We start from the raw sequence: 17,351 nt of genomic DNA, 5'->3' as shown, positions 1-17,351 counted from the left end.
ATGACAGCAGACTTGGCAATATTTTAAAAAGGCATTATACATCTATGAGCATTAGTATAACATAGAGCCTTTGTCCCTGATTGAGCTAGAAGCTCTGGAAATCAAACATCAATACACACACACGATAGGCCCCTCCTAAAAAACTATTAACTCATGGTCAGGCTGAGATGCTTATAACTCCAGAGATGTAAACAAACAAACGAACAAACAAGCCATTTTATTGATCATTTTAGCCATTTCGTTTCCCTTGCTTAACGCCCCCAAATTCCCACTTCTCTCTCTTTCCCTCTGACCGAATGCATTCTGATTCTGGTTCTTTATTACTTCTTTATTTTTTAAGCTCCAGATTTCAGATAACATGTGACTTTTTACTTTCCCTTTTCATTGCTTGCTTTTTTACATTAGGTTTGGGCTCCTGTAGTTTGTGAAGATATGAGACACCATGTCCTCCCTCAGAGTGAAACAGGAAAAAGAGCAAGAGCAGAAGCTGGCCATGAGTGACTCCGATAAAGCTGCACACAGTTGGGAAGGGGCCTGAGGTCTGGAGCAGCTTCGGGTATTCAAATGCATTTGGAGGGGCGCCTGGGTGGCTCAGTCAGCTAAGCATCCAACTCTTGACTTTGGCTCAGGTCATGAGCTTGCTTGGGGTACTCTCTCTCTCCCTCTCTCTCTCTGCCCCACCCCGACTTATGCTCTCTCTCCCTCTCTCTCTCTCTCTCTCAATAAATAAACTTACAAAAAACAATAAAGAACAAATGTATTTGTAAATGTGTGTTTAACAAAATGACAGTTGATGCAATAGCCATAATCACCCAGTGAAGGACTTGATTTGTTCGGCTATTTTCAATAAAGGGCAAAAGCCACACATGACTTTGGCAGGAAACCGGTTCCCTGGGTGGGGGAAAATGGAATCCTAACTTTCCCAAGTTGTTCTAAAGACTCTGTAACAAATCTTTAATTTCCCACTTGAGCACCACCAATCTTGGATTCAGGAGAGAAAAAGAAGCAATGCCTCTATAGAGACACTATAATTTTGGGTCAGATGCAAAGCAGAGGAAATCAGTAAGGACCTGAAAGGAGAAAGGGAGGGGATGGCTATCACAGCACTCCCGCATGGGCAAGCCCACCACCCAGGCGCATCTCCATGGAGATCTGCTACTCCTTCTTCAGTTCCCATCTTGATCCCCAAGCCTTCCCTTCACTTTCCACAGGCTCTGGGACATCTCTACCTCTCACAGAGGCTGCCAGGCAGCACTGCTTTCCTCTTTTTTCTGAGTCCAGAAATGGCTGCAGCCTGGGTCTTGACCTTGACCTGTGACCTCCTATGTCAAGAAGTTAACACGGTTTCTGCCTCTGGCTAATGGTTTCCAACATCACCAAATGGGAGTCTATCTTATCAATTACATGAACTTCAGTCTTTGGCATAAAGGTCATTATTGTGTTATGCACCTGGAATCACATTGTAATGAGGCACATCACATTCTCTTACAGTCAATGAGGGGGAAAAGAAGCACACAAAATGGAAATTACTCCTCAAATGACCTTGCTAGATTTCTACATCTGGCTAGCAGAGCCTGTTTCTATACATCAAGAAACTGACATGGCAGCTTTGTCATACAATCGGGCAGCCCAGTCCCATGTTAGCAAACATGCTATTATGGAACATATGGCATCAGCCCATTAGTTGTGTGCACATTTGATGAATTCCCAGTGCAGTGTACCCATGAGGTTTACTGATTCACTGCCACCCTGCCCCAGGCTGCTTCCAAACATGTCAGAAAAATAAAATGTCATCCATATTTGCATTCAGAAGTTATTCCGTATTTACACATGCTAATAAAAACAAAAGCCTGCTTTTTAAGGAAGAGGCAAGATCCATAATCAATTTTCTGAGAGGCCCAAGTGTTGGACATGTACCGCACACATCACATTCACCAGAATAGCAACTTGGAAAACACGGGTAGGCTGGCTCTGTGGCTTCTCACCCCTTGTCGCGCCAGCAGTAGCTGAGAGCAGACGGGTACCCAGGAGAGCCAGGGGTACCTGCGATCACTCATGTCCTCTATCTAGACAGCTTGTCTTAGGTTGTTTGTTAGTGACTGAGCAAGTGTTTGATGAACCAGTGAATGAATTACCTATGTGGATAGCCATGATCGGACGGTGCCTTGAAATTTCTCTGCCCCTTTCATTAATAACCAGCTTCCTCTCCAAGATCCTCGCGAGGCCTTGCTGTCTTTACTGGCATATAGCATTTGGGGTCATTCAATAGGACATGAAGTTCTGGCTCTGAAAACCACTGGTACTGTGATTTTCATGAGCAAGACACCTAACCTCTCTGAGCCTCAATTCCCTTACCCATAAAATGGGTGGATTATAGTATTTGTCTTACGAGAATCCTTTAAGTCACAAAAGACGAACCAATTCAAATTATTTTAAGGGAACAGACAGAACAAGTTTTTTTTTAGCTTATATGGCTGAGAGGAATATTGGGTTATCTGACCAAACCAAAGGATGGGGATCTGGGCCTCAAATGCTACAATCGAGACTCAAAGCCACCGGAACTTCCCTTCCTCCTCAATCTCACAGCTCAGCCCTGCTCTGCTTGCCTTCATTCTCTCCTATTGCAGCCATATCTTCTTCGCTTGAATGAACTTGGCCACTTGTAACCCTAATTTCACATTCTTCTAGAATCATGAACCCAGAAGCAAAGCTGTTTTTTTCTTCAGGTTCAAATCAAATCTGTCTCCTGTATTCCAAGGGAGGCCTCAGATCAGCCATGCTGGTTCAAATGCTTCCCTCAGGATGAGAAGTCTGTGACTGACCAGGCACAGGGTCATCCCCATTTTGTACGTGGGTAAAAGGTAGTGGCTAGAGTGAATTATTACAAGGGGTTTCAAATCCTGCTGAACAGATAAGGCAAAAATAAAAGCTACCACTCTGCTAAGCTAACTCACCAAGTTGTGAGGATCCAGGCAAACAGCAACTGCCAAACAACCATTGGTTAATATTATAAGTAAATGGCCTTGTAAGCTGCCAAATGTCATATGAGTCCTGGGAAAATAACCACCAATTCTATTTATTATTTCTCTATCCAAGGGTGGAAACTGCTTGAGTCATATTAATGACAATTAAAATGATAATAGCCAACATTTAAGAAGTTGGGCCCCAGCTGGGGCGTCTGGGTGGCTCAGTTGGTTAAGGGTCCGACTTCGGCTCAGGTCATGATCTCTCTGCTTGTGAGTTCAAGCCCCACATCAGGCACTGTGCTGACAGCTCAGAGCCTGAAGCCTGCTTCGGATTCTGTGTCTCATGCTCTGCTCTGCTCTCTCTCTCTCTCAAAAATAAATAAACATCGAAAAAGATTAAAAAAGAAGAAGCAATTGTTGCATGTTTGGAACTGCTTTTCCAAGCACCTTATATCTATGAAACAGGTACTATTATTGTTTCAGTTTTTACATAAATAAACTAATGCAAAGAGAGGTAAAGCAGCTTCCCAAAGTCAGTTAGCTAGCAGTGGAGTGAGGGTTTGGACCCAGGGAGTCTGGGCCAGAGTTCACACTCCCAAACACTAGGCCTCAATAACTCCTGTGCTAGAAGTATGAGGTGTAGGTTGAAAGGCAACTACCATTTTGCATTATCCTGTGTGTTTTTCCTCTGCTGCACTGAAAGCTCCACGAGATCAGTAATTGTATCTGTCTTACTCAGAGTTGCGTAAGTATGCCACTCTGAGGGTCTACATGACTGGTATGAGAAAAGTAGAGATAATTAGAATTGGGCTAGACTTTTATTTGAGTGCCTGAAGATCATTTAAATAATAGTGCCTTTGAAAATGCATATGCACATCCATTTTTCTAAAATTCAGAAAAGATGCATAATATTCAGGTGCCTAATAACTTGGCTGCTAGTTAATCATGCTTGACACTTATATAGCACTTCACCTTTTAAAATCACTTTAGAATATGTTAGTTCATTAAGCCCTACAAAATCCAAGTGAGACAGGGAAGGTTTCTGCACCTGCCTCTGATCTCCCTACCTTCTGCTATCTAAATACTTGGTGGACTAGGGAAGGAGGAAAACAATTGGACAAACCAAGCAAGGAAACACACGCAGCCAAGAATGACAGAAACTTGTAGGCAGTGAAAGTAAAAGGAACATCCTCTGATTTTGTAGAGGTTTGCCCTTGACTCATGAACTTACAACATACAAAAATCCATATGATAATTACTCACTTCTGATTCGTTAAAATCTAAGAAAACAGCCATCAACCTGCTTCTTCAAGTTCAAATGCCTATACACCAATCATTTGACCTTATCTTATTTGACCTTATTTGACCTTATTCATTTCCTTTGAATAAGATGTGCCTTTAACTGTAAATTTTCATGACCTTTGAATACTTATATTCCAAGTTCTGTTGTCCATTCTAATTTCTGCTTTTCTCAAAAAAGGATCCGCCTAATGTCAACATCTAGTATGACTCGGGCCATATTCAGTATAGATTCTTTCATGTTGTTTTGTCACTCAGTTAACAACTGGTTCCAGGTTTGGATGTGATGCTGAGCTAATCCCAACAGTCATCTGAACATTTCACTCATATATTGGAACTACACCCACTTCCTCTCAGGCATGGATGCTGGTCAGCACTGACAGTTCATAAAAGTAGAGACAGAAAGGTACCTGAACAAGGTAATAGGGCTAAAAACACCACCCTAGGATGTTCTGGAACCACAAAAAATACTTTCAAAATTAGTGAGAAGCCATCTCGATGAAAACAATGGTACAAAAACCAGACCCGCCCCACCCAGGTCCTCATATAGTAGACATTTCTAATTAGTTAAAGTCATCTTATTTCTGGCATCAGCTCATCCTCCTTTCTCAAGGTACTGAGGATTCAAGGGAAGGCACAATAGGTTTATAATATGAGCTCACATTCTAGGATCGGGAATACCTGGGTTCAAATTGATTGAACTAATTACTAACTCTGTGCCCTCAGACAAGTTGCTTAATCTCTCTGAGGATCAGTTTCCACAGGATAGTACTAGAAACTACTTTACAGAATTGTTATAGGATTAAATACAATAATCACTCACAGACTTAGCACAGTCCCAGGGATATAGTGAATGCACAGAAATAAATATTATTAACCGCCTCCAGGTTTCTTGGATATTCTCACACTCAATTTTGAGGTATGATTTTGAGGCTTCTTTAAAATGGTACACCTAAGAATCCTAGCTGTTGACTGTCTGTGGAAGAGGAATATGTTGTGGTCTGTGTTAAAACATAATGATCTTTATCCACCCAGGCTGGAAACAGAAACATTCCAAATCACTCAAAAGGTCAGATACTTTCCAACAGTTAGTAGACTAATATGCAATGTTGACCCCAGACAAAGTCAGGGAATAGTTAGATGATTTGTCTATGATGAACCTGTGTTTTTTGTTTTATGCTTGTACACTCTTCCGTCTTCTTGAGATGCTACCCTCACCTTATTTTATTTGGGGGAAATTGAGGGCCTCCCACATGGTTTGGAAGTCCCAGTAAATAAAGACCACTTTATTTACTCATGAGTGCTCCTCTGGCAGCTGAAGACTTCCAAGGTTACTGATAGCACCTTTTGCCCACTTCCTATAACCACATCATTAACCTGGAAGATTTTTCAGCCCCTTTTCCCTGCCTTCGAACAGCTTCAAAGATAATCCATGATAAAGGGACTTGGCAGTGTCTCTGATTACCCATTAGCATGGGACATGGCAAGGATGTGGGGGGTTAGGAGGATGTGTTATCGAGTTCATGGGTTAATTTGCATTGGTACAGGGAAATCTGAACAGACCTTTTTAGAATCAATCCACTGGGGGAAAATATAGAAGGAAGCATTTAAACCACGGTGCTCAAGCAGAATGAACACTTATTTCACAGACACAATTACAACTGCCAGGGGAGAAAATTTTTCCAAAACTATTTAATCTCCGAAATGGGCAATAAGCTTGTCAGCCTCTTGGGCATTTCAACCTTGGTGCAATGGTTCATAGCAAATCTTTCCATGACCAAAACCCGTCAGATTCATCAAGTGTCTCCATTCTCTCACAATAAAAGTCATTTAAGGCTCTGAGGATGAGGCAAGCATTGTGTGTGCAATATATGCTCCTCTCTGTCACCAGTGCAAAACCTGGGGATGTGCTGGAGAAAGGAGCCTTAAAAAATGAGGATATTCGTCTTTCAAGTGTTTGAGATGCTATTTCTAAGCTAATCTCCCCTACAAATCAGGAAGTCCAATTCAATTCAAGTCCAATTCAAGCTTGTCTTCCAGAATGTCTAGTAAATCCTCAAAAACATGAACTATGTACTTGCTTTGTGTCTCACTTTCTACCCATCCTCCTCTCAGCCCTGTGAGTTCATTGTTGCTTTGGAAAGTATTAAGGTTCAGACTAGAATTAGCAGCCAGAGAATTTACTAGAACTAGCCATTTCCCCGCCCCCCCATCATGTCTATTAATGACTGCAACATCATAAACAATAAAGTTTAATTAGGAACTAAAGTGTCTATAGCAATTAAATATGAAGGAAGTATTCAAAAACACAGCAGGAAGGATCATATTTTTAAAGCATTTAAATTGCAAATGATGTTATTGACGGAACTTTTAAAAGAAATTTTGTGATTGGGGGAAAAAGTGTCTAAAGCGAAGTGTTGACTCCATGACATTTACAGACAAATAAATATCTAGGATGGATCAATTTGTAAGTAGGAGCAGATGCTTCAGAAAATATTGAGAGCTAATGGGGGCTGTCTTTAATTTCTACCTCACTTAGACAATGGGGGAAAAAACAACTTAAAGGATTCCAGAATAATGACATGGCTCATTAGTGTTAAGGCCACTTCAAATTAAAGGATTTATCTTCAGTTACTAAGAGAGGAAAATTACTAATGAGCTTCATGCATGAATATTTGGAAAGGGCTACAGCCCACTCTCTAGGTATGAAACTACCTGAAGTTGTATCCACAGGTATTTAGGTTTCTAAGACCATATCCTAAATAGGTTTGGTTCTAGAGCTCACTGCTTGATAAACACTGCTGGGAAAGGACGTTGTGTGCCCACTAATCCCCTGAGAAAAGTGGGGAAGATTGTGAACCACAGGGACAGGTTACATGCTGGAGAAAAAGGGAAGCTCTATTATTATGGAAAGACACACCAAGGAAGGACTAAGATGAGCCTTTGCTGCTCTAAGTTTATGCTGTTCCAAATACAGTGGCAGCAACTTCAGAACACAATGTAGGTGAAGATGAAGAAATGTTAGGCCTCTCTTTCTGGATACTCTGAAGCACTGCACAGATACGGAACCTGTCACTGTTTTTGGCATTTACTCTTGAGCTTGGAATTCGACGGTCTTCCATATTTAACTCCATTGCATATTAGGCCCTTTCTGGAAAGCTGTCCATGTGAAACCTCTGGTAATGAAAGTCTGGTGTTTGAAGGAACTGGGCTGAATAAATTGTTTGGTTCCTTGCAAACAAGTTATATAAATAGTGGTCCAATGGAAAATGAAATACTCAGGTGTAATGTCATAGGAGAATTCTAGCATATGAAGACTAACTGGGATTGGAACTTTGTAGGTAGTGGCCCTGTCTCCTGTACCTGTTATGAAGAAGACATTAGATTAAGGTTCTCTTGACAGAGTTGGAATACTGCCAAAATAACTGGGCATTTGTTCATTGGCTCCTGGGATGACCTATATCTGTAACTCATTTCTAAGTTAGGGAAGAAAGCAGAGGCGGTTCTTTTTGAAAGGCCTTTCTGATGGCCAGGAATCATGGCAATTTTATTTTCTAGCACAATTATGTTTCTTCCTACTCTGTGTTTGAATTGCAAAGGAACAGAAGCATGGCATTCCCAATTGAAGTTTTTAAGTTGACAGTCTGATAGTCTAATCTATTTTTATTTACTTTTAAATTTAAATTCAAAGCCAGTGTTCATAGGTGCCTTAACAACAAGCTGCGAGCCTGTGGGAAATATTCCCTGGCTCCTCTGTTTATCTAAAGTTTGGCCTCCTCATTATGATCAATTAATATTTCAGAAGGTTCATTTTTTTTCTGGGGTTGTTGGAATAGATGTCACTTTCCAGAAAGCCATTTCCAGTGCTATTCATTTTCTTTTCAGTGTCTTGTTTATGACTAAAAAATGCACTGATGATTTCATAATGAGAGTACATTATGTAGAAATGGAAATATAATCTTTGAAAAGTGTGACTTTTTATGTGTTAGGTAACATTTCTCTTCATTTTCCCTTTTCATGTGATTTTTTTTCTTTTCTAAAGGGAAAGAAGTGTTAGGAGAGAACTGACATATATATCAGGAATTTAAAAAGTATATTTTTTGAACTACTATAAAATCTAAAGGGACTAGGTGATTAAAGTTCTTCATATTTAAAGAATTCTCTTTGAGAAATCCCAGAAGCTGGAGGAAAAATTGTTTTTATTATTGTTTAAGTTTTGTTTAAGGGCATAGACTATACCAGGCTCTGTAAAGAAACAAAATATTTGCCTCTAATATTATATATAATTTTTAAAATATTTTTAAAGGCAATACAGTTCATAATGTGAAAGATACCAATAAAGGCAGACCATGAACATCAAGAGGTCATTTATTCACTTATTTCATGATTTATTTAAGAAGTAAATGATGAGCATCTACTATCTGTGATTACACATGCTATTATGCCAAGTATGAACATCAATAATATATGTCTTTACCTTTAAGAAATTTATAATATCCTAATAGAGATAGATGTAATCAAATAACTATAATATAGGGCAGAAAGTTCAAAATGTTACGGGACTTCTAGTTCAAGATGGCTTACTGAAAGTACATGTAAACCCGTCTTCCCTCTGAAATTACTACTGATACGACTTTATTACAAACCATTATAAAAGCCATGATAAGATAAGAAAACCAGATGTCCTAATAGAGCAATATACTGATAGGAATTTGGGAAGACATAAAGAAGAGAAGAATAGATTGACAGGAATTTCTCTTTCACGTAGCTAAAGGTAGTTTTTGGTAGACCAAGTCATCTACTGAGAAGAGTTATTTAAAAAAAGCAAAATAAACACAAAAATCCTCTGTTTAAAGATACACACAGCTGCAGAAATAATGAAGTCTGGAGAGGTTAAAAGCATGGCAAGGGGAGACTCTTAGAAAGGTGTAATAATGATCTTCAGCTGCACTATCCCTGGAAGCTTGTGCTGATTCTTGCCTGAGTAGACTGGGAAAATCGGTTTATGGGTTTTCACTGGGCAGAGGGCCATTGTTGAGGATACAGAAACCAATAGATATTCTCATCTTAGATGAGATGGAGTTATAAAATTGGATACTCGAGGAGCTTCAAGAGAGACCTGATCCTCTCTTCCTCAAAATATGTGCCAAATTCTGAAGGTGTACAAAATAGGAGGCTTAAGAACTAAGCTACAAACTCTGCAAAGTGGAAAATTCTGTAGTCTCCTGATGCTGAGATGACAAAGACTGGCTAGGGTAAATGGATCTAGTGAATAGAGCAAGCTCTTCATTGGAAGCAATGGAAGCCTCTGGACTAGAGACAGGGAAACCAGATATAAACTCAGTTTTAGTTTAATCTAATTTAATTTAATAAAAACTTCAATCCAGCCTAAAACTGGCCCTTTCTAAACGACTTAAGATAGCTTTTAACTCTACCCCCCTAGCAGAGTAAAGGATAATCCTTTTTTGATGCAAGGTCATAATATCTGGGGTTTCTTTGATATTTACATTCAGTGTGTTTCACTTATTAAAATCGTTCTAGGCATGACAAGAGACAGGGTCATGTGTCTAAAAACCAAGAGGAAAAAAATAGGCAACAGAAAGAGATTCATAGGTGACACAGACATTAGTGTTATAAGATACAGACTATCAAAACCTGGTTGATATGAAAATCAACGATGACGTGTTGGGGTTTTTATCAGGTACTTAGAATCTGAGTCAGTCATATTTACATTCTATATACATATAAACATTGCAATATATATGTGCATATATATGAACATATATGTGTGTGTGTGTGTATATATATATACATATATATATATGGTTCATTATAGGGATTTGTCTTTACACAACTGTGACTTGTATCTTTACACAGCTGGTTAAAAATTCATTGTATGATGGATGTCTTCGTTTTGTACTGGAGCTTCCTTTCTAAAACGTTAAATATTTTGGGCAAAAAAGATATGCAATTCAGGACAGTGAGAATAAACTGGAATCCAAAAAAATCAACCAGAACACAGGAAGATGGACTAAAAACCATGCTAGCCTTCCACTGCCTCTAATTTAGATGGCAATTGTCATGCACAAGAAGTTCTCACCCTTCATCACAGTTGAAAATACATCTGGCTGAAGAGTCAGAGAAGCAGGAATAGGAAGAGTAGCTGAAGACCTAGCTGCTGCCTAACACCAATGAGATGAACCAACAGATCAGTGACAATGTGTGTGTGATGCAACAGCATCTGCTGTTACTTCATGACGTGCCAGGTATAAATCAGTATGGCTGCTGCTTTATTTCTACCTTCCGAATCTCACATATAATGTCTCTTGTGGACTGTTTGAACTTAAAACATGTAAGGAAGAGCACTCTTGAAATGTAGTTTAGCCTAGCAGAATTGACATAATGCAAAGCCACCCAAAAATCTACACAAAGAATTAGATGGGGATTCCAGAAATAAAAAGTGTTCTATATTAAAGTAAAATTTAAATTAATGCATATAACACCAAACTGGACAGAGTTGTGTACAAAATTAGTGAACCTGAAGACAACTGAAAAGATCCAAAAGGAAGCACAGGGAGATAAAAGAATGTATAGAGGGCAAGAGTAGAGCAAAAGAGAAACAGTATAACATATATGTAGTGGATACACCAGAAAGAGAGTAAAGAATTGGAAAAGAAACGATATTTGAAGAGATAGTGGCAAAAAACACTCCAACCTGAAGAAAAACATTAATTCTCAAATTCAAAATGCTCAGCAAACTACAAACAAAATAAGTATTTTAAAAAACCAGTAAGGCACATCATAGAAAAACTGATTTTAAAAGAGACAAATAAATAAATAAATATTAAAAGCAACCAGAGTTGTTAATGTTACCGTTTCTGACAGGTGTTACTGGAGGGGTTGTGGGAAGGAGGATGGGCTAACTGGATAAGGGGCATTAAGGAATCTACTCCTGAAATCATTGTTGCACTATATGATAACTAATTTGAATGTAAATTTAAAAAAATAAATTAAATTAAAAAAAGAACTGGTGAATAAAAAGGCAACTAAATTTGTGAATACAGATGCTAGTAAAAATGTTAAAGTATAAAAAAAAAGCAACCAGAGGGGGGGGGGGAGACACAATCTTCAAAGGAACCCCAATTAGAAAATTGGTGACTACTCAGTAGAAATGGTGTAAGCCAGAAGACAATGAAAAAATAACTTAAAAGTGCTCAAAATTACTATCAACCTAACATTCTACCTCCAAAGAAAATGTACCTCAAAAATAAAGGGGAGATAAAAACATTTCCAGAAAAAAATTAAGACGATTCATTGTCAGCAAGATGCACTAAAGAGAATATTAAAGGAAGCTGCTTAAGCCAAAGGAATATGGTCATAGAGGAAAATACAGAAATGGAGAAAAAAATTCATAGTAATACAAAAATAAATAAGTAGATAAATATAACTGAATGTAGATGGTTATATCTAGGGAATTTTAAATATATGCAGAATTAAAATGCACGACAACAATAATACAAGGGGGTAAATAAAGTTAAAGTTTTCTAAGGTTCTCTCATTACTATGGAAGAGGTAAAAAAGTCATCTTTTATATTAGGCCGTAATAGTCATTACAAATATTATAATTTCCTAATCATTAAACATTTGTTTAAAAATGTAAAACTGATAAGGTGATAGAAAAAATTGAATGACAAAATCACTTTATTAATCCAAGAGGATGCAAAAAAGCAAAGCTCAAAAAAAGCCAAAAATGAATGGGCCAAATAGTAAACACACAATAAAATGGTGGATATAAACCCCAATATCCATTAACTATAAATGGACAAAATAGTCCAAAATAAAAGATCAATTTATTAAGCCTAGGTTTTAAAAAGTTATATGTGCTTACAACAGTAATGAGGTGCCATGTACCATGTAAATACTAAACAAAGAAAACTGGTGTCACTGTACTGATATCAGCCAAAATAAGTTTAAGGGAAAAGGATTACTAGAGATAAACAAGGTGATATCATAATAAGGTGCTAGTCTACCATGAGGACATAACAATGATAAATATGAATGCATCCAATATAAAAAAATTAGCAGGTTTCTGCTATAAGCCAAAGACATAAAAAAGCCTCCAAAATCAGTGATTTTTCCAGAAGAATCTCAACTAACCACAAATGAATAGTAATGAAGCTTGTACGTAGTAGAGTATGGGTGGTTGGTGAGGTAATTTTTATCTCTGTGTGTGTGTGTCTGTTATGCCAATCCTCTACTCTTGGAGCAGCCAATTTCAATGTTTGCTTCTAGGATTAAGCTGTAAGTATAGCTTTATAAAGTGGGAATTTGGAGAAGTACCTTTGGTAACTTATGGTCTTCTGTGCCAAGACAAGAGGTTATGAACTATCTTTAATCAGAAGCCCATCTAGTTATGGGTTTCTCTTGTCTTGTCCACTCCCTGGAACCAAGGCTCCTGTTATTAGAGCCTGTATTTGCTGCTAGGTCAATAGGAATTCTCATTTGTGCTAAGTAAATAAGATGTCACTATCAATACTTTTCAATCAAGGTCCTCAGATACAAATATGAGCAAACATGCATGAAACACTAAACATTTGAGGAACTACAGCATGAAAAAAAACAGTCACTGAGTCAAGAAACAAAAGTAACCACTAAGAAAACAGAAGTTAACAGAAGAAGCAAGAAAAAAAAGTGTATATTATATACATAGACATTTTTAAAAAATCTCATAAATATTAAAATATATATATATTATCTATGATAAAAGCAACTAGCTTCTCTGAAAAATAAATGAGCAGAATTCTTGGAAATTAAAAACAGAATTACCATACACCTAATAAATCAGAATAGTTGAAAACTGAATAATGAACTTGAAGATCAAAATGAGGGATTCTCCTACAAAACAAACAAATGACAAAGGGTTGAAGGGTATAGAAAAAGCGATACGTTAGTTTATACAGAACAACAAAATGTTCAAGAATCTCAAATAGATCTTTGAAATTGAATCATAATTAACTGGGATCTGTCTCAGCAGATATCAAACTTAAAAAAAGCGATAAAAGGACTTAGAAAAAAACAAAGAAAAAACTAATTTTATTATATATATATTTTTAAACTTCTATATTGAAAGGCTATGATAAACAAAATGAAAAGATAACTAGGAGAAGATACCTATAACATGCATAACATACAGTTATTGTTTATTATTCATTTTATACAGAGTTCTTTCAAAAAAGTTATAAAGACAAATAAGCCAATAGAAACCTGAACAAAGGACCATTCACAAGAAAAGAAATACATGTGGCTAGGAAACTTATGCAAAATTCATCAGTCTCACTAGTATGAGAATAAAAATTAAACTAAGAATATGTCATATTTTGCCCATTTGTGAATGTAAAAAACAGTGATAGTATTTTTGAAAATGTGGTGAAGAGTAAGCTCAGATACTATCCAGTCACAGCCCTTTTGAAAGCAATCTGTCAGTGTGTAGCTATCAAAATATAAAATGCACATACTCCCTGACCAAACATCTAGGAATCTCTCCTAATAAAAATCTTGCATTTATCTGAAAGTCACATATATTCAGTAACAAAAGGAAAAAAAATAGGATTTTTTTCAATTGCCAGTTATTGAAACCCAACTCAAATAGTTTAAGCAACAAACAAAAACAAAAAGGAAAAACCATAAATCCATTAGAGCAAACAATGAAAGAAGAAAGTGCATATATGTACATACCTGTATATGCACATTTAGATGTGTATGTATGTGTGTATCTGTATATAGATATATCTACAACATATTGTTAGATACCACTTAAAAAACAACCCAAATGGCAGATTAATGCTGACAGCATAATTCCATCTAAGAAGCAGCAGCAGCAGCAGAAAGAACAAACACTACGTAAGCCAGGGTGTGTGTGTGTGTACGTATGTCCACAGGTAAAGCACTAGACTCTTACTAGAGTTTACCTAGGGGAGGCAGTGTGGATTTGAAGGAGGAATGGAGGCAATCTTTCACAATTTTAATTCCATTTTCCATATTATTAAACCCCTCCCCTACAAAAATCATAACAACGTACAAGTGTGAGGTTTTCTGTGTAAAAACAATCATTTGAAGAAAAAGAAACGACGTTATGTCAGCACAGAGGAAAGAAGAGACTAACGCCAGGAAATAATTCCAAATTTGGAGACTAAGACGCGGCCTCTGCCCTTTAGGAGGTTAAGGGAGATAAACAGTTCTCGGACCGCCATGACACAGAGTATACAGGTCTGTAAGAGAAGTAAAAACAAATTGTGGAAGTCAGGAGAGAGCTATTACTTCAAATATGTTATCTAATAATTCATTTTGTTCGACCACTTAATGTTGAGAGGAAAATTCAATTCAATTGAAATCATTTATTCATATTCCTAAACTGAACGGCATATTGATTTTGATATTAATTTTCACTACATTCAAGAGGCCTTCGATGTGGAGCCCTTTCCATTTTTAAGTGTCCTCAAATCACCCACGACTGTACCGCCACTCTCTGAATGCCAAAAAGGCACAGTCACAGTAAGGGGACATGGCTTTCTGCTCAGTTTAGCAGAATTTAGCAAACATAGGCCAAATGGCATTTATGTGCCAAGTACTGGCCAAGGCCTGAAGAGGGGAAGATGTAAATTCCATGTTCTTGCTCTAAAGAAACTTCAAGTCTACTGGGGAGAGCAGAGGCATAAATGCCAGAGCTGTGTTCAGGGCACATGGGAGACAAGGAAAGGGGCACCATACACAGGTGAGGATGGAGGGGACTGACAAAGAAGTCCTGAGGGGGAGCAGGCATTGAAGGTGAGACTTGAACAACAGCAGGGTTTACGTGGGGGAAAGAGGTATGGAGGGCAGGTCCATGGTGTGAAAGAGCACAGCTGCCTGCAGTGGACAGAATCCACTCTTTCTGGATTGCCAATGGTAAGAGGGAATAGGGAAAGAGAGGGTGGAGGTGAGGTCAATGAGGAGGATCAAGTTCAGACTCTCCAGGGTTTAGAATGGAGATTAAGGAATTCATGTTTTATTCTGGGCAGGATTTGAAGGGGTTGAAGTTGCAGGGTTAGATTTATTTTATAAACGGATCACTGTGTGTAGGATAAGAAAGAGGGCAAAGACATTAGTTAGGAGAAAGACCTTATGTCCTGAACTAGAGTGGTAGCAATAGGTATGGGAAGTGGAGATGTGTTTGAGAAACTACACCTGGGAAGTCAACTTACCAGAGTTGAGTTCTGAGGATTGAGTTCATATATACAGAGGCTGTAGACCAGCAAAAGACATATAGTAAATGCCACACAACTATTTGGTATTATTATTGTTGGGTCCCCTAGTTTCTCTGTACTTCTTCACACTTTCTGCTCCCAATTCTTGGACCATCCTTTCTTTAGCGCCCCTCTTTCCGGTCCCATGGCTCACTCTACTGTTCTTATCATGACATATCTTGAGATTATATATGCTCTGCAGCAGGCTGCTAACCTGCAGGGTCTGTGTCTCATTTGCATTACCTTCCCCAGCACCCAGCATATTACCTTGCACAAGGTCCTCAAGGTATTTTTGATGAAGGGTAGGAATCAAAACCCATGCCTACACAGACTATTTTTAGCTCAAAATCATATCTCCAAATGTAGGTAAATTGAATTCACTAAGACCACCCATTCTAAAGTTCCTGTCCAGAGCTCCTCACTTGCCATGGGTTAAATCTATGCCATCCAATCCTATGATTCCATTAGCAGCAGATGACATATCAGGACTGCCCACCATGTTTTAACTGTGCTCTGGAGAGTCAGGCTTGGCCCTCACAAAAGAAATACACTCTCCACCACATTCAGGCTGATATTCAAAAGGTTGGGAAAATCCTTCCTTCCTTGTGATAGGTAGAATATTGGTCTTACAGATGTCTACATCCTAAGCCCTGAAACCTGTGAATATGTTACCCTACATGGCAAAAGGGACTTTGCAATTGTAATTAAATTAAGGATCTTGAGTTGGAGAGATTATCCTGGATTATTTAGTCCCAATGTAATTACAAGGATCTTTATAAAAAAGAAAAAGGAGACAAGAGAGTTAGGAGTTGACTTGTACCTCCAGAACTGCAAGAAAATAAATTTATGTTGTTTTAAGCCACTAAGTCTGTGGTGATTTGTTACACCAGCAATGGGAAACTAATACATTCCCTTAACTCAAATCTCATGGGTACAATTTACAAATCAGTTTATTTGTTCCCTTTGATGTAGTTCCAGTATCTCAAGAACTGCTCTTACATTTTAAAGTGTCAGATTAAGGGGCGCCTAGGTGGCGCAGTCGGTTGAGCGTCCGACTTCAGCCAGGTCACGATCTTGCGGTCCGTGAGTTCCAGCCCCGCGTCGGGCTCTGGGCTGATGGCTCAGAGCCTGGAGCCTGTTTCCGATTCTGTGTCTCCCTCTCTCTCTGACCCTCCCCCGTTCATGCTCTGTCTCTCTCTGTCCCAAAAATAAATAAACGTTGAAAAAAACAAATTAAAAAAAAAAATAAAGTGTCAGATTAAGAATGGATCCTCATTTTTTCATGATTCTAGCCAAGATATTCCTGTAGTATCATCCCAAACAATCCCAATATTATAAATTTCCATCGATTCTTTAAAAAAAATTTTTAATGTTTATTTATTTTTTTGAGAGCAAGAGAGAGACAGAGCATGAGCAGGCAGGGACAGAGAGAGAGGCAGACACAGAATCCAAGCAGGTTCCAGGCTCTGAGCTGTCAGCACAGAGCCTGATGCAAGGCTTGAACTCTTGAACTGTGAGATCATGACCTGAGCCAAAGTCGGCCACCCAACTGACTGAGCCACCCAGGTGCCCCTTGAATTTCCATCTATTCTTAATATAAAATCAATTTGACCCAAGCCAGTTCTCTGAATTCCTGCAATATTCTCTGAACTATTTTTTGAATGCATATTGGCTAGGAATTATTCTCATCTTTTCTTCATCTTCAATTTTGTGTTCACTTATTTGTTTGCTGTTTCCGCCCCCCCCCCCCCCCCGGCCTTAGGCTGCATTCAGTGATAAAAGATATTTTTTTAGACCACCAGCA

At 38.3% G+C, this 17,351-nt stretch overlaps 1 protein-coding gene across 5 annotated transcripts in view; it reads right to left on the bottom strand.

Annotated features, from left to right (window-relative positions):
• Positions 1 to 17,351, bottom strand: part of ST6GALNAC3 (ST6 N-acetylgalactosaminide alpha-2,6-sialyltransferase 3) — a 536,306-nt gene that overhangs the window by 98,626 nt on the left and 420,329 nt on the right. The window contains exon 5 of one of the 5 annotated variants that reach the window (XM_086717321.1): positions 13,747 to 14,533. The exons of the other annotated variants lie outside the window; for them this stretch is intronic. Within the exon in view, the coding sequence (XP_086573447.1) occupies positions 14,476 to 14,533 (58 nt within the window). The 3' untranslated portion in view covers positions 13,747 to 14,475. Of the gene's footprint in view, positions 1 to 13,746; positions 14,534 to 17,351 lie in introns of those variants that run through there. 5 annotated transcript variants of the gene reach the window in all.

Source organism: Puma concolor, chromosome C1 (assembly GCF_028749965.1).
Source record: "Puma concolor isolate L17-30 chromosome C1, mPumCon1.1.hap2, whole genome shotgun sequence".
NCBI classification, from domain to species: domain Eukaryota; kingdom Metazoa; phylum Chordata; class Mammalia; order Carnivora; family Felidae; genus Puma; species Puma concolor.
The sequence above is the reverse complement of the archived record's forward strand: the minus strand, read 5'-3'. Positions and strand labels throughout refer to the sequence as shown.